Raw genomic sequence first — 25698 nt, 5'->3', positions numbered from 1 at the left:
ACTCAGGTGTTTCCTAACTAGTTTCTAATCTTTTTGGCACAGCAGTGCCAACACACAAATGTAAACTAGACCAATGGGACCATTTATTACATTTGGGTCTTGTTGCAGTGGGGCAACCCTGTTAAGACAGTTTGGTGTGTTAACATAAAATAAGGAAAGTTGATTTTCTCAGATGCTTCTGAGGATCAGCTCTTGCTGAGTGTAGGCTTTGGTGTCTCAGCTATGCCTCTTAAGGACTTGAGTTGCCCGCCCTGACACAATTAATCTCTCTGCTGGGATGAGCCTTCCTCTCAGGAAGGTGCAAAATGCAATCCCCATGACTGTGGGGATGAATCAAGTGTGTTACATGAATATAGACATGAATCAAATGCCTCAGCTTCAAGTCAGCTTTCCAATTCTGACCCAGCTGTGAAGCATTAAGTGCTGCAGGATCTGTTCAATCTGGCTAAGCCACATTCCTTCCTAGTGCCTGCTGCTTCCAGGTTCACTGTTGTGGTGACAGATGTCTTGAGACCAGAGCTGGTTTGCCTGGTAGCTGGGGCAGTGATGGTGCTCAGAACGAAGCTGTCAGGCAGTACAATTAGCCTGCTCCAGTTTAAAAGGAAAAAACAAAACCAAACTAACTGAAAAAAAACCCCACAACAAACACCTGCAAACCAAAACAAAGAAAGAAAACCTCTGCAAGAACAACATGCACTCCCTTCCGGTAGTTTAGGTCTAGCAAACATAATCTAGGAGGAATTACAGCTCATGCTGTTACCCCTGAAAGGCAGAGCCTGCTTCTTCCTGCACAGCTGTCCCCAGGCAGTGCTCAGAGCTGTAGAACACTTCAAGGATCTCATCCACACAACAAGGTGGGATTATAACTGTGTATGCTCTGTTTTGTTCATAACACCAAGGAGCCCTCTGACTAAAAACACCTTTCTCTTCCCAGCCATCATTAATCAGTTATTCCCCTTTCAGCTCAACTTCAATATGCCACTTAACTGTCTGTACCTAAAAATTATTTAAAATGAAACATTCAATTATTACTGAGCGTAAACACCCAGAACAAGGCTGCAATTTGATTTCTTTATTTCAGAAATGATAAAGCACTCTGGCACTAAACTCTTGCTCTGTCCAACAGCAGCTGAGCTACTAAACTGATGACACGTGGATTAACCAGACAGTCCAGCAAATCATTGGTAGAAAGGGCTGCTTGTGAGGCATTTGGACTGCTGTCTGAATCCATTTGATATGCAGGTGTTTCACAGTCATTACTTATTACCAACTGCTTCCTGGCACAGTGCAATTTTCCAAAATGTCCTCCTTCATTTTCATGGAGAAGATCTCTGCTATCACTTCCAACTGCAACTGCACCCACTGAACTTCTTTCTTGAGACTGTGGTAAAACTTGAATAAGATGAGGCCCAAAAGGTATTCTCTGCAAATTTTCTGCTGGAAATGTTGAAAAGCCACATTCATGGGTTAGTAAGCTGCAGCTCTCTGATTCACAGCCAACTTCCCCTTTCTTCCTCTTGCATGAGGGGCTCATCCTTTGCTCTGCAGCAGCGCTGCAGGGACGTGCCTGCTCCAACACACCTGCCCTTGGACACTGGAAGTATGCAGACACTGCTTTGTTCAGGTACTGGAGATTGATTTCATGGGATGTTGCCTCAACCTAGGAAAACACCCAGGATACACTCAGTTAAAAGGAGATACATTTCAATTCGGTCTTGCACGATTATCTTCCATAAGTTACTTTTGCTACATGAAGGGAAGGAATTGAAAATTCTTTTTCTCAGGCAGCAGAAAGACTTGGAGGGAGCTAAGCAAAATGTCAGTAATTCTCTGTTATCACTGCTCTAATGGGAGCAAGAGAGGGCTTACCTCTGTGGGATTCAGCCAGAGATCTCCATCACTGGGATTTTCTGCTGATTTTATGGCACATACCAGCATTCGAGTTACTGCTTCTTCCACACGGGCCTCATGATCTGCATCCTGCTCCAAGGGAACAGAAAGTGTTTGGAGATAGGTGAGCACTTGGGGCTCTGCAGGAAGTGGAACTTCTGGGGAAGAACTAAACTGAGGGCCTTGGTTTGACAGCCATACTCTCATGTATGTGACATCAGTGAAAGGTTTCAGACTTTTTGTGCTCCTACACATGAATGACATGAGTAACAGCACAGGCTTTGGTGTGACTACTCATCTGAGTAAGGATTTGAGAAAAATAGATTGCAGGATGCATACATATATTATTTTTTTCTTACTAGTATTCTGCCAGTTGAATCTGGTGCTTGAAATTACAACGCAGTATTAGCATTTATTTAATGTATGCATTTATACAGCTCTTCAGGACTAGAAGGACATGTAAGTACATAGTAAATTTTATATATCTACATATTGTGCCTAATTTAAGTACTTTAAATACACAGGGTGTTTACAGCAAGGCAGCAACTATCTGGGGGCTACAGAGGCACAAAAGAAAGTCCTAAGGAAATTCAGGAAATACTTTATCATGTAACAGTAGCTGACATTCTGCTGCAGTTTCAAACACCAGCTCTTCTGTAAAGTACTAAGTTAGTAACTGATTCTTTCTTTTGAGCCTTCACTGTCTGCATCATCCCTCTATGCAGCTGGGTACTAGGTAGCTTAGGATATCAGAACAAAACTTTATAGGATCTTTTAAAGTTTTCCTTCCTACTTAACTGATTTTTTTTTTTTTTAAATGAGGAAAGGAAGTATATGTGGAGGGAGACAGTAAGACTCCAAACAAGATGGGTGGTATAGTTACATCAATGACAAGTGCCTAGGAGTGGACATGTAAATTTGCTTTCATTGAGATGCTTAGACATGCAAGTTTTGGAAGAAAGACGTAACCTTATCAACCCACAGCCCTGAACCGCCTAATTGTGGCTTTGGGTAGTATGTCAAGCAAACCATGCATCTTGCTAATGTGAGGGTTGAAGGCAGTAATTCATCCTGGAACTCTGAGAAGGATTTGGGATAGAAGCAGGGGGAAGTGCTCTTAGCATTTTGTGGCCTTGGATGTTTGGTGTATCAGTGGCCTCATATACCAACCCCCCACAGCCCAGAGTCTGGTTATCTACATGTGGAAATTAAATTAGTGTTGCACTCTTGATATTCACCCTTGTCTGCTGAATAAAAGGGTTGTCCTTATTGCATAAGAGTATGTTAGGAAGCAACGAATACTTTCAGTAGCTCACAGACAGCTGAAAACAAATTAAACTTCTAAAGTCTTGCCAATATAATTAATGGTTTCACTAGGACTATAAATGTTGGCATGATTCACATCTGTCAATATGAAGGCAGCTGGTAACAGCTGCAAGCAAGAACTGCTTGATTTGGTAATGGAAATGTTCTCAGGATTGTCTTTAAGCATCCATGTCACAATTTACTTTTATAGACGGATTGTCCAACACTTAACAGTGCTGCCATCAACAGCTGTAGAGAGAAATTCAGTGAGGAACTTCCCCTTGGGTTGCTGTAGCTACACTTGCTCATGGCAACTTTCAACATTGGGGAGCACTGCTCATGATGTCATACACGGCTACTTGCTCTGGCTGTCACTGAATAGGATCTTGGTGACTTCTTTATGGCCAGAAAGGCCATGGAGTTCAGCTCCACTATTTTTCTTGCAGCACATAAAAATGGCTACAGATGCCACAGCTAACACATCACCCAGCCACCTGGGAGCTACCAGCTCAGCACAACTGATTCAGCCTTGACCTGCTCCTCCACAGGGGGACAATTTGTGAGGCACAGCTTAGGGTCCAAGTGTGTGTGTTGACATCAGGGTCTTTCCAAGCACAGGGTGCACAGCCAGTTCCTCTGAATTACCTCATAGGCTGCTCAAATTGAAGGCAGGCTTAAATGGTTGTTCTACAACATTGTTGGTGCTTTCTCTGTCACTGGACACAGCTGACTGTATATAGGGCTATGTAAGAACTTGGTATGGTCCAGGGGCCTGCTGTCATTTATAAGCATGGTCTCATCTGGAAAATTTCTCCATGAGGGCAACACCCAAGTGAGTTCCTCTACTCTGCAAATGGCTGGTTTGATGTTGGTATGAGAAATGTATCATGTGGTCTTTGAACAGCAGCTGAATGTATGTGTTCATCCCCCTGGGGATTTCACAGCTGACTGTATATAGGGCTATGTAAGAACTTGGTATGGTCCAGGGGCCTGCTGTCATTTATAAGCATGGTCTCATCTGGAAAATTTCTCCATGAGGGCAACACCCAAGTGAGTTCCTCTACTCTGCAAATGGCTGGTTTGATGTTGGTATGAGAAATGTATCATGTGGTCTTTGAACAGCAGCTGAATGTATGTGTTCATCCCCCTGGGGATTTCTAGTCTAATAAAGGTTTAAAAAAAAAAAAAAAAAAAAAAGAAAAAAGCAATAAGTATTTTAGTGAGGCAGCTTTCACAGGCCATTTCAAAGGGTCTTTTTTTTTATATTAAGCTAGGATTAATGATAAAGCAATTTGAATCAGAAAACCTTCTGGAATATTGAGATGATATCCCTGGAACCATCACATACATAGTGGTTAACATAGTAAGAAAAATCAAAGCCTGGGGAAAAGAAAATTAATTAAATACTTGAGAAAATCCAACTCCAGGCAAATCAAAACTATCACAGAGAACTGATAATTCAAAAAATCCTCTGCCCTCCTGACTATTACATTAATCTGATTTAAATTCTAATTTTGCTTAGCACATATGCATGTGCTCGAGGTGAGTTGCTGTTTTGTTGTCTCCCATTCAGCACAAAGCTACGTAGCCCATAAGAAATTGGATATGAGAAGTTTAGTTTTTGTTTGCCCAGTTGAGGTAAAGTTGCACGTGAATTCTGCTGAATTTGGGCTTCTGATCTGGAACCCTGGAAGGTCCTTCAGGGAAAAACTGTAGCCATAGGGGCTCTTCCCTCCCCAGCCTCCAAATACAATATGCCAAATAGGTCTGAAACTGGCAGGCAAGGGAAAAAAGCCCATGCAGATATGGAAATGCTACATCACCAGGACATAAAAAGTAAAATACCAGCTCAATCCAAGAGTTTATGCTGACAGTGATGGGATCAATGGATTCCACATAGTGCCACCAGTGCCTTGGAACAAGCAGGACCTGGAATTGGAAACACTGTGTTAGAGGACTAACAGAAGCCTGAAGAAAGAGAAGGTGTTTTAATTACGGTGATGTGGGATGCAGAGGCACAATGAGGCAAGGAATAAGAAGGAGGTGATCTTTTTTTCTTCTGAAGAGCCTTTTCTCAAGACTTAAATGCCTGCTCTCTCCTCCCATTCTATCAATGCCCTCATGTGAGAAGTGGACATGATCCAGAACCACCTCTCATCCAAACTCTTCCTCATATGAGGCAGGATTGTAACCTCATAACTACTCTAGGTAGCTATGGTCCATCTGGACAAAGGGAGTGCAGCTGGAGTAGCAGTAGAGCAGGGCTTTAGACAAAGTCTTAGCCAAGCAAGAAGTCTTTTGTAGACTCCAAATGAACAAACTTCCCAGTACATTTAGGACTGCCAGCTGGCTTCACCAAAAAGCAGGTATCTTAATGCTCATCTAGGTGATCAACAATATGTAGCTTTAATTCTGGTAAAAAAATCACCAGTATTAAGCCTGTCACTTTTGGTAGACAGGGTTTTAAAACAAGGTATCTCAGAAATCATGACAATCTAGTTTAGATCAGAGCTTTACAACTACATCAGGATGATAGCTGTGACATAAAATTGATTCTAACCCACAGCTTTTATGGTATAAAAGACATTAATGTTGTTTTGATGATATAGTACCAGCTTCACAGATTACTGAACATTAGATTAACATAGAGCTATCAAGAAAAGCATAAAAGATGTTTTTTGACAGGGAATAAAAATGGTCAGAGATGGAGAAAAATATACACTTTGGAATGGGGAAAGTGAAGCAACAATCTATATCTGAACTGCAGACTTTTCTTTTTCTTGGTAGATTCAAATTACTTAAAAGAATGTTCTGCTACCTAGATAGCCCTGTGCTTCATTATATTAAAACATGGCTAATACAAAAATATGTGCAGGAAACAATGACCATGGCCTCAGTCCTGCAAACACCTACAGGACAGAGCAGAGTAATTTTTGGGCCTCAGGACAAAATGTTCTCCACAGGTTTCAATTTAAGGCAAGCAAAAAAGCATTGGCTTTCTAAAGGTCAGAAACATTTGAAAATTGTACTTTAATCCAGTACAGCATACAAACCAGAAAGGAAGTAATTCTGTGGAGGGCCATTATTTATAAAGTATCACCAATTAGTTATTCCTGACATCTAAAAGTGTACAAAAACCTACACAGCCTGAAGTCAAAACGTTTTCAACACAGAACAAGTCTGAGTGGTGCTTTTAAAAATGCAATTGCATTAGCTGCAGTAGGTTTATCTGTTAGAAAGTGTTTGCCCACATTTCATTGACTGCAGAATCATTAGAAAAACCAAAACAACACTCGTTTCCTTGCAGGGCATCTTACACTGCAGCCTGCTAAATAATCTGGGTGCCATCCAAATGACAGGGTGTAATGATGAAGCCTGGAAAAGTCTGGTGAACAGCAGAAGGAGGCAGATCTTCTGCAGGAAGTAGCTGTTTCCAAGAACATGGTCCTTACTGTGAGACTTCTGTAGGAGCAGTGAGCTTCCAACATGCTGGAAGGCTGAATGAAGACACTAGGGAGCTGGGGTAGGGTGAAGAGGGAGTGTATGGCAAGAGGCAAACTAAGAAAAGTGCATAAATGTTTCAATAAAAGGGGCTGCCTGGTAAAAACAAGATGGAAATTAGGAATGGAATGTACTGGTTCAGTGTGATTAATGTGCAAAGCAGAGACACAATTGCTTTGGCAAGAGGAGCTATGGCTAGGAGGAAAATAAAATTCCCCCAAATAATCCAGTCTTTTTAAACCAAAGGTGAGAAACTTGGCTGTACAAAAGACTAACCAGCTTTTACTTGCCATGAGGTTTAGGGTAATAACTGCAAAGCTGTGTATTTCTGCAGCTGGCACTGTTGGCTGATGCAAATTATAAAGGGCCTACAGAGCTGTGACTCCAAGAGGTAAAACAGGCACTGTAAAGATACCTGCTATCCCTCTCATTCCTAGGCAAGCTTATGCTTGTTAAATTAAGATTTATAGCAGCAAGAAAATTGAAATTACCAAGAAGTTAAAGGATTTAAAACTTTAAGAAAGATGAAGAAATGAAAAAAAAAGTCAATAAAACAAAAAAATACAGTTGGCAAGGGAGCAGTTGACTAATAGAAGAGAAAAAAAAAATAAAAAATTTACAAATCCAGCAAAGAGAAGTAGAGTAGGATTCTCCTACTTTTACCAAATAGTGTTTTTCTAGGTTTGCAAGCTGGAATAAAAAAAAACAAACCCAAAACACAACCCCACTACAAAACCAAAACCCCACCACCACTGCCCCCAAATATGGATTCCACAATAAAATAAAGCAGATTTCCATATATTTATGAATGTGACCCAGATTTAGCTACATTTGAAACTGTTTTTCAATAGAAAATGTGAAAATAAGCCACAGTGAAATAATACAGAGCAAACATTTTACAGGCAAAATGTGAAGTGCAAAAGCAAGACACAACTATTCCAAGCTAAGAGAGAATCTTCTGTTAGCTGCTTTCTGCAGAAGGATTGAGCTTTGTGGGCTGAGAAGATACTGATCTAAACAGCAACCAATCAGATTATTTTATTATTTAGGCTAGCAATAGGCAAATAGAGCAGATGAAGTCAAAGTAGGACACAAATCCCAAAAAAGATAAAATGAAATTCTGGTCTGTAATGGGAGGAAGGAAACCAAGAGAACAGTTGAGAGAGCAAGTGGAGCAATACTGAAGACTTGTACAGCACAGAGAACAGAACAGGTTTAAATTCTCAATGGACATGATTAACTCAATACAGTGCAAAGTTAGGGCAAAGGTGGAATTGCTTCAAAAAGAGCATGCCCTGAAGTGGAATGTTATACAAAGAAGTTCCTGCTCATTAGAAAATGGTATTTGGGTAAATGTGCTGGAAAAGGAAGCACTGAAGAAGGCCACTGTGATGGGAACAAAAAGATGGGAGCTGTGGGGGGAACCAACAGAATTCCTGGAGCTGCTTGTAACCCTGGTAATGCAAAATAAATAAATGCAGAGCCAGCTCTGTGGGAGCACCATGTGAGGACTCTGAGAGCACTGCCACCCCAGCAGATGCCCTGTCCCAGCATGTGCCTGGCTGCCCTGGGGCTAGGAAGGTCTGTCTTACCGTGCCTCCCTCTTCCCCAACAAGCTGGTGTCCTCTCACCTGCTGAAACTGGGCACCCAAGGGCCACTGGGAGCAGAAATGCAGGCAGAGCCCTAGGAAGGAGAGGGCTGTGAGCAGGAAGGGAATAGGGCTGTCACCAGCCTGTGTCCATCGGGACCCAGGCAAGGGACTGAGCGAAGCTCAGGGAAGAGGTAGGAAAGTGGAGTTAGAAACTGGCAGCTTTCACCTTTGGTTTGCTTGACTTCCTGGGCACTCATGGGGTTCTGCCTGTGTGTTGCAGGCTGAGTGGTGTTTTCATCAGCAATTCTAGTGTAAATGCAGCTCCTGGACTTTTCTGCCTGTTCTGTGATGGAGATGATAGTTCTGGCATCTAGAGGTTGAGCTGGGCTGTCTGCCTGCTCTCTGGGGTGACTTGGGGCCAGCTCTGCAGTCTCTCACATAAACATTTTTTCTTCTTTCCCCAAAACAGAATTATCAATCATCTACTATGCACAATACTGCAGACAACTGACCTCTGCTTTACTAAAAATCACTTAAACTCTCTTCCAACAAAAGTAGTTTTTCACTGTAACCCCATTTAAAAAGTACTTTGCCTGCTTTGAGCCAGAATATTTCATTGCCTTTTAAAAAGTTTGAATTAGTGCATCTCCTGACTGACTACAGCACTTTGTTTTGTATAATTTATATTTTTCTTGGTTATTCAGATTGTCTGTTCTCCTATTACCCACTGTAATCCCAATCTGAAGTTCTCACTCCCTTTCTTTAAAGGGGCATATAAGGGAAATACCTTCCTGACTTCAGGAAGATTTCTGCTCCCTCAGGGTTAGGCTAGAAGTCAGAGGTCTGCCTGTGCTGCTGGGAGCTCTGCTGAGCAGGATCCCACCATGTGTCAGATACTGTAGCAGAAACATAGGAATAGAAAACCTTCCAGGTACCCACAGGAACTGTAGTTGTGGAGGCAGACTGAGTTTGAGGTATGTTTCTTTAGACTTTCAGAAGGCAGGCAAGCAAAAGCAGGGGAGGAGAGCTTCTGAGCAGTAGACCATGGTGAGAATCAGCAAATGGTAATGTTGATCTTTCTAAAAATATTTTTCCCACCCTGTGACAATATTTTCAAGGCTGGCAGAGAGCATCCTTCTTGGACTTGATGTGCCTCTAAGACTAGCTCAGTTAGGCCTTTCCTTGCACCTCAGGTGTCCAGAGCTGCACTGTGGCTCCTCTGGCTCCAGGCTGCACCTGAGACACAGGGCCAAGCAGTAGTAGAGCCTGTAGCAGCATGGGTTCTGGTGTCCACCAGCCAGAGAGAATGGCATTGCTTGTGGGAGCCCAGCATACATGGTGCTTGCTCTTCATTAGAAGGACACATGTGTGGAGCCTTCTGTGTCTACCTCCAGACAAGTTGAGATGGGTTTTCTAGTCTTTTACCATTGTCTAGTTATATGGATTAAGAGGAAAATGGGTTAAGAGCAATCCCATTAGCAAGCAGGAAGGAAGCAAGAAGCTGGTGAGAAGTGGAGCAGAGGAAAGAATGATCAATGATTTTGCATTTGTACAGCATCTCAGATTTTTGTAGGTGGTACTCCTCTATTAAAAATAGAGGAATATCTTCTATTTTTAATCATCAAAAAAGTTAAGCATCTATGTGCGTAGGCTCCTTTTATAGCCTGTGCTGAAGGAGAAAAGGGGATGAATGCTCCTGCAGGACTGTAACTGTGTAAGAGAGGGAGGATGAATTGCCTTGTAGAGGTGCCAGGTTCTTTCCACTGATGGCAGACAGGACATCTGTCCCAGATGGGGTTTGAGCGTGGCAGATCCTACCCTAACTCTCAACACTTGTCCCAGAGAGTGGGGTGGAAGATACTGGAACAGACATGTTTTGCCCTATGTGCAGTCTCTTAAGCAGTATGTGTATATTTGTGAAAACAATCCAGGCATGACTAGAAATATTGCAGAATTTTTTAACAAATAAAACACCAGTGCTTTGGGAGAAAAATCACTAGTTCAGTGAATTCAAATCCACCAGCAATGAACCTCCTGCTACAGTTAGATATCTAAATGTTACCATAATTTGGATCAAGAACAGATCACTAATGTGTAACTAATATATAAGACCTCTGTGAAAATGCTGCCAGCAGCCACTGGTCAAAGACAGGATGAAACATCATAAAACTTAAAGCCTTGGCCAACTACCAAAATTCTTGACAGAGACTCACCTCTGAACAGCACAGTGAAAGGGGGAAAAGTCTGCCACCAAAGTACACATTGTGCATTGGTACAATGTTTCATGAAGGAATTCTGCTTTCAAGCCTTAAATGGTTGTAGAGAAATGGCTTGTAGCAAACACCGTCCAGAAGGTGGCATTAGCCACATTAAATTTTTGATATTCAGAGCTGCACTCACCCTACATGCAGTTGCTCTCCTGACTACCTTAGAACACCTTTGTCTTTAATTTTCAAGCCTTTATTGTTACAATATCTAATCCATGATGTTCTGCATATCCTCTGGGAAGGGGTGGAGAAGCTTTACATTATCACAAAATAAAGCTGGCTGCAAATTCTGCAGTAATTTTATTAATTCTACTTAAAAACGACTGCTAAGGTACAGATCCAAGATTGTTTTTATTTAGGGATCCTTTCCCTTGTTAAAAAAGCAGTTCTTTGAGGTAATTCCTTTTCTCTCCATCAAACAGCAGCATTCCCCAGCTACCTGCCCCATAAGCTTCTGGATGAGATGCTGGAAAGCACCACCCAGAAGGTGCTGGTGAAATGGATGAAAGCAACATTTCAATGCTCCCTCATTGCCTCTATGTTGCTTTTCCCCCAGAAATCCAAACAGTATCTCCTCCATGTCAATGCAGGCAACTTGTTCTGCTGAGCTGGCTCAAGATCTTTATTCCTAGGAAGATTCATTTGTAATTGCTTTCAGCCTAATTAAGATTAAGATAATATTCAAGGTTCGCTACTATACTTGGTCATTCCAAAGGAGATTATAAATTGTAATAGTGTTGGGATCATGGATAATGGCAGTGCTGAATGTATGTGGCCTTTTTATCAATGGTAAACATTTGTTCTTTGTGCTTTATATTATTGAATGCTGCAACTTTACAAAGTGTAGGATTCAAAACAAACTATTTGTTTTAGGAGTATCACTAGGAGCTAATGCAGGGCAAATAATGCAACTGTACCAGCACAAGAGCATGCTCTTCCCAGTTCACTGACATCATCCTTTTGTTGGAAACTACTATCCTGCTCTAGTCAGCCATCTCACCAGTTCACAGGAGCACCCTTCTCTCTGCCTCCCTGAAATCACCTGTATTGACAAAAATCCATTCTTTAAATGGCTGAAGACAGCTGGGTTTGCCAGCCAGGGGCAAGGGAACACTTGTACAAATAGCTGAGCTAGCAGGTCACAAGAGGTGACACCTGCCAGGAAAATGGTGAAAAGGCCCTAAACCCAGGAGTTTCACTGGTCTTAAGGGGCTGGAGCAAAGAACATTGCAAAATTATTTTGGAAAGGCCTGACAGTTTGAGATGCACAGGAGTGCTTCACAGGGACATGGGCTGCTGAACAAATGCAAAGAGGTGATTCAGACTTCCAATACAGACCATGTTGATTAAATAAAGGAGGACACTATTTACAGTGGGAGATAAGGAATGAAGAGCCATGAGCCCTGCTCTCATACTGCTGTTAAATCCAAAACTACTTAAAACCAAACTTCCCAAGTAAAACAGGGTTAATAATATCCTTACATCCTTGTGAAGCACTGTGAAATCTCTGAAAGGTGTGCACTCTAAGTATCATCATTATAATGCTCTGCTATTAAAGCAATAAGTGGGGGCAATGTTCCCTGGTGAAGGTTATTCACTATCAAAATATGAGTTCCTTTACTGGCTCTACACGCTCATTAATCAAATACATTTTATGGAACATACTGGTTTCAGAGTAGACAGGTTGGAAAACTGTTGAAGAAAGTTGTAAAACAGACCAGTTAGAGGTGATTACAAGAACTGTCATGGAATTAAGCAGCTGATTGAACTAACTGTCTAGAAGTTTGCAGGTTTTTTGTACAAAAAAGGCTAGTAAATTAACTGTGAGCAAAGAAAGTTCCCATGCTGAGAGAAATGTTTCAAGCCTGAGCGCAGACTGTAGAGAGAGGGAAGTTCCACAGTCCATTTAAGATGTTCTAGCCTTTAATTAGCCAGTTAAATAATTTACTAGAATCTTTAAAGTGAGGTAAAGCTTGTATGTGAATGGTACCTGTCCTGGGCTGAGTGTAACCACATGGGCTGTTGTGTTCTTAAACTGAGGAAAGTGTTTCAGATCAGGGTTGGCAACGTTGACTTTGCTGAATACGCTGGATTCCTCATAAGGGATCCTGGTGGGATAAAGGAAACTGGTGTCACCAGGTGGGAAGAGGTGCCATCTCTTCCTGAAAATAGAAGATAAAAATGTATTCAGTGCATGTCAGTTACAGCAAAGAACTAAAGGCAGTAGCAGGGTTTTCAATAAAACATAAATCTGCCTCTCTGTGTGAATCTCCTACGCAGTGAGAACACAGGCACTGCTTACAGGCTGTCTCCTAAAGCATTTTTAAAATATTCCACTTTTTAATTTTTTAACTGAAAAGATTTACAGCTTCTCACAAATTATTTTTATAAAGGCAGATAATTTTATTTTTTTTTTAAAAAAAAAAGCTCTCCCATCTGCTTCCTCCTTCCACCCTTTTACAGAACACGCAGCATTTACAGATGCTCAGAGCATTAAAAATTGCTCTACAAACCTAAGGAAATAGTTTTGTTAGAGATCAAGGACTTCCATTCACTGAATGAAGAGCTGCTGCACCCCTGTTTGTTTTATAATGAGGGTATTGTGTGTTTAGGATGGTTACAGTAAAGGGCTATGAACATCATCTTCTGTGCCCTCTCATCACCTACAGGACTTATTTGGCCATTAGTCACAAAACTCTCATTCTCAGCAAAACACCTTGATGCTCCTATGCCACAGGTAGGGCAATGGCATAAATAAAAACTGGAGCCATCCCTAGACAGAACATTCTAAAACATCAGTACTTTTTGGTGTTATTACCACATAATGAAAATGTGGCTTTCATGGGCCACCAGGGTTAAGAACTCAGTGGCATGACTAAATGCCCAGATGGAGCCAGACTGGGTTGCTCTACTCGTGAGGGCACTCATGTTCTGGGCTGCTCTTGATGAGCCCAAAGCAGCAGGTCAACACACTGCAGTGCAGGGCTGAGCAGAGCTGAGACATGGGCCTTGACCTTAGGAGTTAATGTCTCTATTTCAGTGACATCAACCAGATCAAAGAGAGAAAAAGAATATGCCAGAACTGGTGGTGCCAGTTTTATGGGTACTTATAAATTAAATACCTTAGCAGGTACATATGTTATTTAGAAATAGGAGTTTTATATGGCTGTACTTAAGGTGATGGAAATAACCAGAACAGAATACAAAGAGAGAATTTATTATATTTAAGAGGTGCCAGACAAGCAGTACAACAGTGACCCATGTACTAAGCAATGGAGAAGTAAAGGCAGTACTTTGCAGTGCAGTTGGACAATTTGAGCAGCTCTCCTCTTTGCTTCAGGCTTTAGCAAGACCTTTTCTTTTTGTTCTTTTCCTTGGTAATAACTTTTTTTTTTTTGCCTGCTGCTTCTGGTTGTCAGTGTTAAGTCACAGATCTGAAAAGGGGGAGAAAAGCAGCCAAATGGCACAAAAACAAAAGAGACAGGAATAGCAGGATAGCCAGAACTTCAGAGATTGGCACAGATGGAAGTGCCATCAGCCACTGATGTTTCTCAGTAATTGCCAAAGCTACTACAGGTTACAAGCACAAAAAATAATTCTTCTGAAACTCAAGTCCTATTGCAGCTCCACTTTGCCCTCCAAACTAGACCCTCTGAAAGGGCTGAGAATAAATACATTAGGAAGCTCACGGGTTAATCCTGCAGGCTCATGTCAAAGCAATATCATGTAGCAAAAAATTAAGAAGCCTGAGGGATGCAAGAAGGAAATTCAAGATAGCAACAAAGGGCTAAGGAGTCATCCCTGGCTTTTCTGCAAAGGCAAATCTATTTCAGTTTAGCATAAGCTTATATTTTGTTACAAAGCCTGTCTTGTTTGTGAGTCTCAAAAGGGAATCTTTCCGCTCTGAAGAAGCACAGAGTTCACAAGCTTGTGGAAGTTTTCTATCTATTTATAGCCTTTGCTCTGAAGAGGAAAACAACTTTGTCTTTTCAGGCTACACAAAGGCTTTAGGCTTCTTCCTTCCCTGAAAGAACAGGGATTTTGCTCTACCAGAGGGGGAGAAAGTGTCTTGGGAAGGTTGGCAAAATCACTACGCAGTGCTGGAACTCTGGCTCAAGCTCAACACGTGAAGGTAGAGACCAAAGAGGCAGGGCAGGTATCAGGTCTGTGAAACTACCACACCTATTTAGTACACCCAGTGTTAAGGTGGATCCTTAGAAAATATGTAAGCATGTAAGTCTCATGTTTTTCAATGATATTTCTGGCTCCTAGATACACTGAAGTGTCTGGACTTCAGTGTCCAACACTTACTAATGCAAACTGAAGCCTGCAGGACTGGCTGCAGCAAAATGCAGTGCTAAGAAAGGCTTCCTGAGTGTCTCTCCTGCATTCACCCAAGGATCTCAGGACTGTTTATCAACAGAAATAAAAACCTGCCTGAGAACTTTACAGAGTTACCCTTCCTACAGATGATGACAAATTAATTTGCCTCAGGCCTTAAAGGCAGTCAGTCTGTGGCAGTGCCCAGCATAAAGTCAGCCTACTTGAATCCCAGTCCTGCACCTTCATCACCAGACCACCATGACTTCACTTTTTATTAAACATCAGAGTAATTAATCACACTAAAATCCCACTGGCAAATTACTCCTTCCACTAGACACTATTAAACCTAAAAAATGCATGCAATTGTTTTTGTTGCTCTAGCATCATTCTAGCAATAATAAATAACAAAAAAAATCCCTGAGGCCAGTATAGAAGGAAAGGGGCAAAAAAAGAGGACAGTATGAAAACAGGGAGAAAGAGAGAGAACAGAACAAAGTGACATGCTCCCAAAATTAGTGTGGGGCCTCAAGTGTCCTTTTCAACTTTGCTCACAGCTGGCTTCTCCCATCCTGGTATCCCCCTTTTAAATTAATTCTAGCAGGCTATTAAAAGGCTCTCGCACAGAGAATACTGTAAGAGTCTAAAGTAGCTTATTTGTACTTTTTTCTGGCCTTTTTATTTTTAACTCTTTATCTCCTAATTTCAAGTTCCTGAATTTGTAACTGCAAGGAAGATTAAAATGTTTATTACTGGATCCCATAACACAGATCAGAAAAGATCTTCTTCAAACAGAAGGAAATAAAATTGTTACCTCCATGCTCCAGTCAATGCTCCACCCCCCTGAAGTTCTGGTATTTCCTATAGAACAAGGTCTGATGCTTTCCAATCAGATAATGAAAATAATCAGGACCTAGAATTAACACTCAAGAGTCCAAAACTAACTTCATAGCACAGTATAACATTTCTCTGTATTTGTTACATGTATACAGACTTCTTACCTTCCTTGTACTTGTAACACTAAATTGCAGCCATAAGAGTCCAAATGGCAGGGGGTGTTTGCTCCTTCAGAACCAATCCACAGTGTGCTCTCTCTTCCACATCTTCCAGGAAAACCAAAGTCAGACCACCTTATATCCTACCACAATGAAAACGTTATTCATGTAAGCTGTTGAACTGACTCATGTCCTACCCTCAGTTCTCTGAGTTTTCTGTCATTTCCCTCTACCCCCCAGCCGCACTTTATCCACTGCAGCTGATACTCCTTGGTGGGGTTCCTGCATATATGGCCTGTTCTCCTTACTCCAAAATTCTCCTCTCTAGTAGCATTTCTTCTGCTAATTTCTTCTTTCCCTGTCTACTTACACAGCCTCCCAGATCTCTGTCTCCAGTTCTCATCCCAGTCTTTCATATCAGGCAAGTTCTACAGAAGAACAGCCCCACTGCCCATCACCACACGTGGCTTCTTTTCCACCTTTTCAAACACAGTTTTTTTCCTTTATCCACTGTTAACCACTCAAGCTCAGGATTGCTTTTAGAAAAATTCTGATGTATGGCATTTAAAAGAAGAATGGAAGGAAGGAAAAAATCTCTCCTTCCCTTTCAAATCAATTTGGTGATCCATGTGGCATATTTGCTCTCTGTTCCTATTTCAGCTTTCTTCATGTATTCTGGAAATGCAGACTTTACCCCACCTCTGGCCCACTGGTATGCTGTTTTTTTTAAAGTTTCTGATTACTTAATGGACACGTTCTTCTGCCTTTGCAGCTGAGGAGGAAGGGAACTTCAAACAACTCGATGACATGGTGACAAAGGGCAGAAAGAGGTATGCTCTGTTATGAACAGGATCCTGAAGCTTTCCAGCCCATTGGTTCTCCCACAAGCAATCTCTTGGGGATGACAGATGGAATGAGGCATGGTGAGGTATTTTTCAGCTAGTTCAAGGGTTTTGCTGGATGGCTCTGTATAGCTCTGATAAAGCCTTCCCCTGTTTCTGCAGCTCACCCTGCCACCTGCAGGGACTGATCATTTGTTTATTGGAAAGCACTGGATGTACACCGGCCAGAGATACTGGTTTCTTTTGGCTGGAGCCCCAGACTGAGCCTTAGAAAAGAGATTCAATTCTTGGCTTCCTGATGGTTGGGCAAATCACTTCATCTCTAAGCTTTATTTTTCCCATCTTGAAAAGGAAGATAACAGTATTTGTTCTGTTTCAGTAAAGCACTTTGTGGTCATTCACAGCACCTAACTTTAGGAACCTAATTTGGCTCCTGCTCTTGTCAAAGCACTTTCAATCAGCCCTTGGAAAAGCCTCTCTCTTTCTTCTGTCTTAAAGAGAAAATAGGACTCTGTCCTTCTAATCTAAGTATGTAAGCTAGCTTCTTGCAGACAGGTGGATAACTATCCTTTTTTAAGATCTATGGATGAGGAAAACTACAACTAGACATGATGATAGGATGACTTCATGTTTCTGTATCAGGAAACCCTTAAAATGAGCAATAGCCTTCCCAAAAATTCAGTGTTGCTAAAGATGTTGAATTTCAGAATTATTGACTTTAAAGATATCATTTGAAAAAAAATAATGCAGAAGTGTAATATAAACATTTGTCAAAGGCAGCAAAAAATCAGGAAGAAAAAGTTGCTACTATAGATTTCAGCAGCCATAAAATTTAAAATCCAATACAACTCCTTCAGTGATAAAGTTAAGTGTAACACCATCTCTACACTTTAATCTCACACCTAAATAGTTTTTGTATTTTGTTACCATTTAAGTGGAAAGAAAGCACACATAATCAATACTAGATTTAAAAGAACTTTTTGAAACTGTTGCAGAAATAGTAAATAGTTGAGGTGATTATGGGTAAAATAGTTTTTAGCCAACGAACTGAAAAGGAACCTGTAGGGTCTCTGAAATCTTGTCACAGTGGGTTCCTTTTCTACAATGAAAAGCCACAGTAAGAAGAAATGCACTAAAAGGTGTTCCAACCATAACAGATGGCACATTACTTGTGAATTACATTTATTTCATTTGCTGCTTATAATGAAGTTAATCCGTACCCGTATGTCACTGTAAAAGGTCTCGTTTCTATTTAAACTTCAAGCATATATCTTGCTTCTGATTTATATTTCCAATTCTGTGATGAAATATCAACTGAACAAAAACTGTAAGATGCTAGATACTGGCCATAGATTAGAATAATGGAATCATTACCTTAGCCCATACAACTGTAAATGATAAACAGTGCAATATAAATTTCAAACAACTTCTAACTGGTTCTATTAATCACTATAAATAACAGTGCAGTTGGCCTTCATTTCCCCTTCAGATCACCTTACGTAAATCTAAATAACATCTAAAAAGAAAAAACAAAGGGGTTATCATCAAATGCACACAAGAATGGAAGAGAATTTCTACAAAGATCTCTTTTGGCTGGTATAAATTGTGGAGCAGTGTTTCAAAAGCCGTATGAGTCTGGAACTGATGGATGCATTTCACTCCCATGCCTGTGAAACTAGCAGATGACACACACCATATTTGCTTGCATAACACCATCAGTTTTTTTCCTTCCCAGATTCTGCTTTAAAAAAAAAAAAAATATAATCCACAGCATAACCATTATGTGTCTCTGTTCTAAAATTGCAGTACAATCTGTTGCTTGTTATCAGTCAGGTGATGAGGCTGTGGCATGACACCTGCAGAGAAATGCAATTCCTGAAGCCTCACTTTATCTCTGGAATGGGGGCAAAGGGAAGAAGGAGGTAGGAAAATGGTGGTTTCCTTTAGGTATGTGTTTATTGACTGAATGAAGCAGCAGGATATTCAGGTCTTCTGAGCTGCTATTATCTTGTCCCATAAACACAAGAAAATGCTGGGTTTTGAGGCAGAAAGAGAAAAGACCAAGGCAGAAACAAAGCACAGAGTCACTCAAAGATCTGGAGAAGCCTGAAATATCCTTGGAGCTCCCAACTTAGTTCAAGGAACATGACCCATGTCCTGTTAAACATGTTCATCAATGACCTGGATGAAGGGACAGAGTATCCTCAGCAAGGTTGCTGATGATCCTGGGAGTACTGGCTGATTCACCTGAAGGCTGTGCAGCTGTTCAGCAAGATCTAGACAGATTGGAGAGCTGGGCAAAGAGGAACCTAATGAGGTTCAACAAGAATAAGTGTAGATTCCTGTAGTTGGGGAGGAAACCCTGTGACAGCCTTGTTGCTACAAGTGAATACATGCCATCAAACCCTCTCTCCAGAGCAGAGCTGTTAGTTTGGGTGCATTTTTGGGTGCGAGGTGGATCTGGGGCAACAGCAGGGTCTCAATTTTTCACCTTGTCAGGCCTGCCAGCTGCTTGTCATCTCCACACCCAAGCCCCACCTCACCTGGATACTTTCAGCAGAGGTGCAGGGAAGATGTTGAGCTGCAGAGGTCACACACATGACTTGGTGCTCCTCAAGCCTGCCCAGACACAAAATGATGCTGGGCTAAATGGGAAGGGGAGTGCTTCCAGTCTGGTAGTTGTTTTTGTTGCTTGTGGTGTTGGTTTTAAGCATATAAGGACACTCAGAATTTTAGATGGCTGCCACTTGCTACTATTCTCCATTAGACTGAGAGCCAGTGGTTTTTATTTCAAGATTTTAAAATAAATGGCCAAAGGAGCAGAGAGGGGATAGCAGTAGAGGTTTCAGAAGCTACACTAAATAATTTGCCATCATCAAACTAGGAAGAGATAATATTAATGTTTACCTGGAAGATTTCTGGCTTGTCTTCAAATATCCTGGCAATGTATTTGTAGTCAGCATAAGCCCAATGTTTGGAGTACTCATAAGAACTGAATGGTCCAGAGAGACAAGAAGGCTGCCCACAGGTCCAAGCCAAAAACTCTTCAAGTGTAGCCTTCACGTAGCTACACTTGGTTTCAAACTGGGGAACTAGAGCAACAAAAGAAAAAGCCAAACATTACATGACCATTAAGCACAGAACCAATTAAAAAATAGTATGTTGTTTCTCTCTCTGCTCTGGTTAAAAGCAACATAAGGTATGAACTGGGACTAGATGGTTTGACTCTGGTCAAGAGAATGGTTCTCATCACCTAACTCATAATTAAGTCTGAGAGTATTGCATTTTCATTAAGGTTTAAGGGAATGGCTGCTGCCTTGAACTTGCTATGAGGTAAAAGCACACGAACAGTTGCTGTTGTTCATGTGCAAAGCACCCTTCAGCACAGGAACTCAGTAATATCCCCAAATTCCCTGAACAACTGAGAGCCTGTCCTTTGCTTCATCTCCCTTAAGCGTGAGCTGCAAAGGTACACACAAGTATTTCTGTACCTATTGTTTTGTCACCATGGATTTACGTGGATGGACATGTTCATCTTTCCCTAAAGCAATAACCAAATCGGCACAGTAAAGTGTAGGAAGGAAATTATGGAGCCACATGTGTGCCAATGATTCATTTAAATTGCTGTATGTCCTTATTTTTCATTTGGGACTGGCAAAAGCATATTGCAGTGTTCCTTGGCAGACATAAAATGTATTTACCAGCAATGTTTTGCTCCCATCATGCTTTGGTCAGGCTGACTGATACAGCCCTTCAGCTCAAGGCCAGGTCTCTTGGAAGGCCTACAAGATAACTCACATCACAGTGTACTTGAATTATGGTTAATCAGAGATTTTAATTTCCTACAGCTGATAATTGTGCCAGCTTCAAAGAGGCATTTCCAATGTTAAAAAAACCCCAACAAACAACAACAAAAACCCCTATAACTCCTACTTGGAAAAAATTTACTGCAGCATGCATAAATGACAATGGCTGAGCTGCAATTTAACCTTGTGTAACTTGCATGGAGCAGCTCAGCAATGGGACCCTTTCAATGTTGTGCAGCAGCAGCTCTTTGTTCTTTACCACACTCATTTTGTTATTGCAGCAATTCCCATAGAGTCTCATACATTTGTTCTTATTCCCCTCGGGCAGGAGAACAGCTTTTACAAACCTTTATCGTTATCATTTTCCTGTTTTCCATTGTAGCAGCCTAGGTAGTGGTTTTCCTTCCCCTCACTATCAAATTCATTAACTAACAGTGTCAGATAAGCCCCACTATTCAGCAGCCCACAACCTGGCTCTCTGCAGTAGAAGGGCTCCCAACCTAAGAACTGCAGACCAGGGACAAACATGGCCTGCAGTAACAACAAACCTCCTGTATCTGTGTCCATGCCTGAGTTGCAGTCCAATGTCCCCTCCTGACACACAGTCATTAATGCCATGCACATCATTTTACTAAGACATGGTCTGATGGAAACATTAGATAAAAGATATAAGCATTGCTGAAGGTGGCTCAGTATCTGCATTATTTTTATGAGAACAAACAGTGCTTAGGACACTGCCTATTTTCCAAGATAACTCAGGAGGAAGTGCTTTAAAGGAAAGAAATCTGCTCTTTCTTCCTCAGTATATTTCACTCTGAGCTTCATTTCAAAAAAAAATCCAACTCTGAAAGGCAAGACTATCTTCTAGGGTAGAATCTCCTCAGGCCAGGGTTCTTGGTTTAATTCATAACTTGTTCAGTGCTAAGGCATGGGTGCTTATGGAAAAATAAATAGTGATAAAAATGTATTTGGGCAACCTAGACTGATGGCTTAGATGGATTTGTAGGTGTAACTAGGGTGAAAATGTTAGCAATGGGCAGCTGAGAGCAAGAACATTAATCAGTTTGTTAATACTTAATGACTAAAAGCTGAGGGTGTTTTTTAATTGATAAATTGTAGATTAAGCCACATCAGTTGAAGCTACCAGTTCTGTCTGATGACATGGGATCTGAAGGCATGACAGTCCTCCTCCCTCCCACCTAATGCCACAGGTTGAAACTGGAGCGAAGGAGAAAAGGAAGAAGTGCTTTATGGAGGAAGAAGCCCCTCTCCTTACTTACAGTCTGGTCCTGACAAGACACCAAATTCTGTTCTACTAAGAAAAACAATGTTTGCAATGTATACTAAGGGAAATGTAGGAAAAAAAAGGATAAAGCCTTAGAAAATACCCTAAAGCCCCAGTAAGAAGGTAAGCGAAATACCTCCACCATTTCTTTAAACTTAAAAGAAAACCAAATGTCTGTTCACATCTGCTGGGGAATTAAAATTATTTAAACTAATAATCCAAGCAAGGAATAGCCTTTTAATTCTGTAACAAAGCACAGGCATACTCACAAACAAAAAAAACTGGCCATCCGCATCCAACTTCAATAACCACCTCAATATGCAACATTTATTCAGTATTTGGTATTTGTACTGTACTGTAATTTCAACTACTGAGCCTGCAGCCACCTTTGCAGTCCCTCTCTGTATCAAACCTCAGAGGCTTGAATCCTTTTGCTGTCCTTAGTGGCAGAACCTCTTGGGCAGATGTCCAGGCTGCAGCCCTCTTCTCTCCAACTTCATATCTGACAGCATCAGCTCTGTCCAGCAGCTCTTGTTACTCATAACTGATCAGCGTGACAACCTCTTGTTCTCTCCAGCTTCTTTACAATAAACTCATTGTTTATTCATTTTACTACAGAACCAAAGAAAATGCTCAAAATAAGAACTGTCTGCAAACAGAAGTCAGTTTTGTGTAAGCTTTCTTCTTCCTTTGTAATTGTGGGTGTGCTCCACGTAGCCATCAGATAGATGGGCTATAGCGATGCATTTTCTCTGCCAGAAACTCAACTTCTGTAGCTGCTGCCCACCCTTTATCCCCCCTCAGAAAAATAAATATTTCAGTATGGCTGGAAGTAGTTGAGGGATTTCCTGATTCATAGCACCTTTGCTGCTGTTGTAACAAATGATGGTATTCTCTGGAGGCATCTTACCTCTGTTGATGTTTAATCCTGTGATGATTTTTTCCCCTCCTATGGACACATACTATTTAACTTGTGTAATCCAACAGAATCCCATCAAACACACAACCTTAGAAAGGTACAAACATTTCCTAATAAGAATAAACATGCAAGAAAGGAGAGTTCTACTCTTGGCCAAATCCCAGGTCCTAAAAACAAAGCCTGTGGTGAAAAGCAACACATTAGAGAGTGAACAGTAATAACAGAGAGGCAGAGGATTGCAGAACTTCAAAAAGATAGTTGTGACATGTAACACCCACCCACCTTGGTCTCACCTAAATCCACTGTCTTCAGACCTATCCTAAACTGGATTTCCTTTCCACTCAATACCTGAGAAAGGTATTTTGCATTCCAGTGAAGGGCTGGCCAATCACCAACCATATTACAGAAGACTGCAGGTTGCTGTAGAGACATCACAATTTCCTTGGTTTTCTCAGGAGTAAATGGTTTGACATCTTCACCTATGTAAAGAAAAAAAAACAGCTGTAGAGAGATGATTTATGATACATGAAGTGATACCAACCCTCTCCCACAGGACAGAAAACATTCAGGATTAACACCTCCTCTGTTTGTGGTTAATAGTTCTCTTGTATTTGTAGATTCTTTTAAAGTCAGAGTTCTACTACAAACACTGAAAGAACATTCTTACAGTAAATCAAAGTAGTGTATTAGAACCCAAAATGTAATAAATAAAAACAGGCAGGTGCTTAGAATTTTCACATACAGCTTAGTCAATAAAACACTGTAGCCACATTGTTTAGAATTAGGCTGACAATAAAAAAACCTTATAAACAACATCCAGAGTTTAGAGAACATAACTTTTATGAGTAATAGTCTTTCTGCACAGGATTCTCTCCAAGAAGTCTAGTACATTGTCAGAGACAGCAAACCAGGTTCCTGTGCACTTGATGTAAACCAAGGAACAGCCTAACCCAAACAGCAGGTACTAAAAATTTTAAAAATTTCTTCTCATCTACAGAATTTTAGAAAAAGGAAATTGTACCAATCCAAGAACTGAACTAACCAAAGATTTCCATTTATTCCTTCGCTGTTTAAAGATTTATGTGCCCCTCTGAAACTGTCAAGCTGAAATGACTTGGTGCTTTCAGAACAACTTTCCTTGAATGACATATTGAGAAGGAAAGCCTGATTTGTTTATTTATTTATTTATTTTTTAAACTAACAACTCCATTGAGATGAAACAGTGGACTACAACTTCAAGTCATAAAAAAACCCCATTCATTATTTTAACCTCTATTGAAGTTAACTCATCCAGAATCTGCATCCATGTAACACATATAATAGCAAATCGATAGGTATGGTTCCCCCATGACTCCAAGCAGCTCATTAAAAACAAACCAATTCACTCACTCTATTGAGGGGTCAAATTCTGGTTTTGCATGTGTGATGGGTTAAATAAATATAGGACAAGAAAATTCCCTTTACTGCTGGGTGCCAATTTTGCCTCTCACTCTTCCCCAGGTGTGGGTGGTAGGACATGTGGTGAAGAACCAGCCAGTCCAGCATGGGGCAGCCCAGCATGACCACCTGGGTCAAAAGACCCACCAGGAATAAGGTCACCAAGAAGGTTTGTTTTGGATTGTTTCAAACATAACAGTTTAAAATAAATATATGTATGCTGAAAGGTGGATGGCAGGAATAAGAGGAGCCCTGTGCATGCTGTATGCCATATATGTCTGGTAACTTTTGTGAGTCCCCCTTCTTTTCACAGGGTTTATACTCCAGCATAGCTGGACTCCTTTAGTTTTCTAAATTAAGCTGCTGTTTCCACACAAATTCAGTAGGAGGTATCACGGCTAGGGTATCCTACCTAGTTGAGGGGTCCTTCTGCTATGGATTTCCAGGGAAAGTGAATCCCTTTCTCCTTTAACTCATGGAAACTCCATCTTGAAGCTTTAAAACTAAAGACCTCCAATATTCTGTCTTCATGGAATATAAATTTTTCAATGGCTTCCCTTTCTCAAGGGTGCTGACAGGAGGGAGTCTGGGGTTTGGTTTATTTCCCACGTTTCCTCTCATGTGCAGAGCAACACCTGACAGGATGGTGTTGCTGTGACACAGAGATGTCTCCAACACTTGGCCTTCAGTCTTGCACTCCAGCAGCTAGCACAAGCAGGACATAAGGAGGCCTCACAGGGACCTTATGTCTTCCCATATGGTCTTTCCTACCCCCAGCAGGAAACTCTGGGGGTTTCTGAGCAATTGGTTAGCATACCTAGAGGGAGCAACTCCAGAGAAGGCAGAAAGACATGTGCGGACACAACAGAGGTGCTGGTGCAGCTACCAGGAGCTGGCTGTAGCATGGGAAGGGGCTAAAGCTCAGCATGTTTTTTTGCAGTGATGCTGTTCAAAGACTAAGGCAAGACTCAGTCCAGATCTGAACACTCTGAGGAGGATCTATAAAACTTCTGTCTTTAACCAGTGTAATGATAATATCGTAGACGTGGCTTTCAGGATGCAGGACCTGGCTGGCCTTAGATACTCTTCAGATTTTCCAACTCATAAAAAGGAAAGTAGGCTAAGTTTATCACCACATGGCTGTCCACTGACTATTCAATTGCTTGGGTTGGTTTTTTTTTTAAGGGCAATATATTTAATTATTTTAGAGGATGTAAATCCAGAGAAATGCAGTTGGTGGCACTTTTTGGGAGGATTTTGTAAAGCTGAGTTTTATTGCAAAAGCTTCAGGTTTATCCTGTAACTTCAGTCAACAGTTGGGATGTGCTAAAAAAGCAGAAATTGTACTGGAAGTGACAGGAAGGCTCAGTGAAGCCAACTGTTGATTCTGTGTGGCTTTCTAATGTAATTTCCACATCCATATTGTGCTGTTAAAAGGTGTGGTTTTAACCACAGTAAATATAGTGGGAAGCTCAGAGCTCAAGCTACTGGGAGAGTTTGTATCAATGCCAAACAAAACAAAAAACCCACAATCAGGCT

The 25698-nt window shown here is 41.1% G+C and overlaps 1 protein-coding gene across 1 annotated transcript; it reads right to left on the bottom strand.

Moving 5' to 3' along the window:
• Window positions 1–1060: 1060 nt before the first annotated feature.
• On the bottom strand, window positions 1061–24282 carry HSPBAP1 (HSPB (heat shock 27kDa) associated protein 1). Its single transcript, XM_009996225.1, has 8 exons — window positions 24213–24282; window positions 23016–23201; window positions 19620–19804; window positions 15877–16013; window positions 12546–12717; window positions 5041–5124; window positions 1870–1980; window positions 1061–1660 (listed from the first exon to the last, which is right to left on the bottom strand). Exons 1-8 carry the CDS (start codon window positions 24280–24282, stop codon window positions 1103–1105), a joined length of 1503 nt encoding a protein of 500 aa, XP_009994527.1. The 3' UTR covers window positions 1061–1102.
• Window positions 24283–25698: the final 1416 nt, after the last annotated feature.

Source organism: Chaetura pelagica, unplaced genomic scaffold (assembly GCF_000747805.2).
Source record: "Chaetura pelagica isolate M959 unplaced genomic scaffold, ChaPel_1.0 scaffold3, whole genome shotgun sequence".
In the NCBI taxonomy this organism is placed as follows: domain Eukaryota; kingdom Metazoa; phylum Chordata; class Aves; order Apodiformes; family Apodidae; genus Chaetura; species Chaetura pelagica.
Note: the sequence above shows the minus strand (reverse complement) of the source record. Positions and strands in the feature narration are given on the sequence as shown.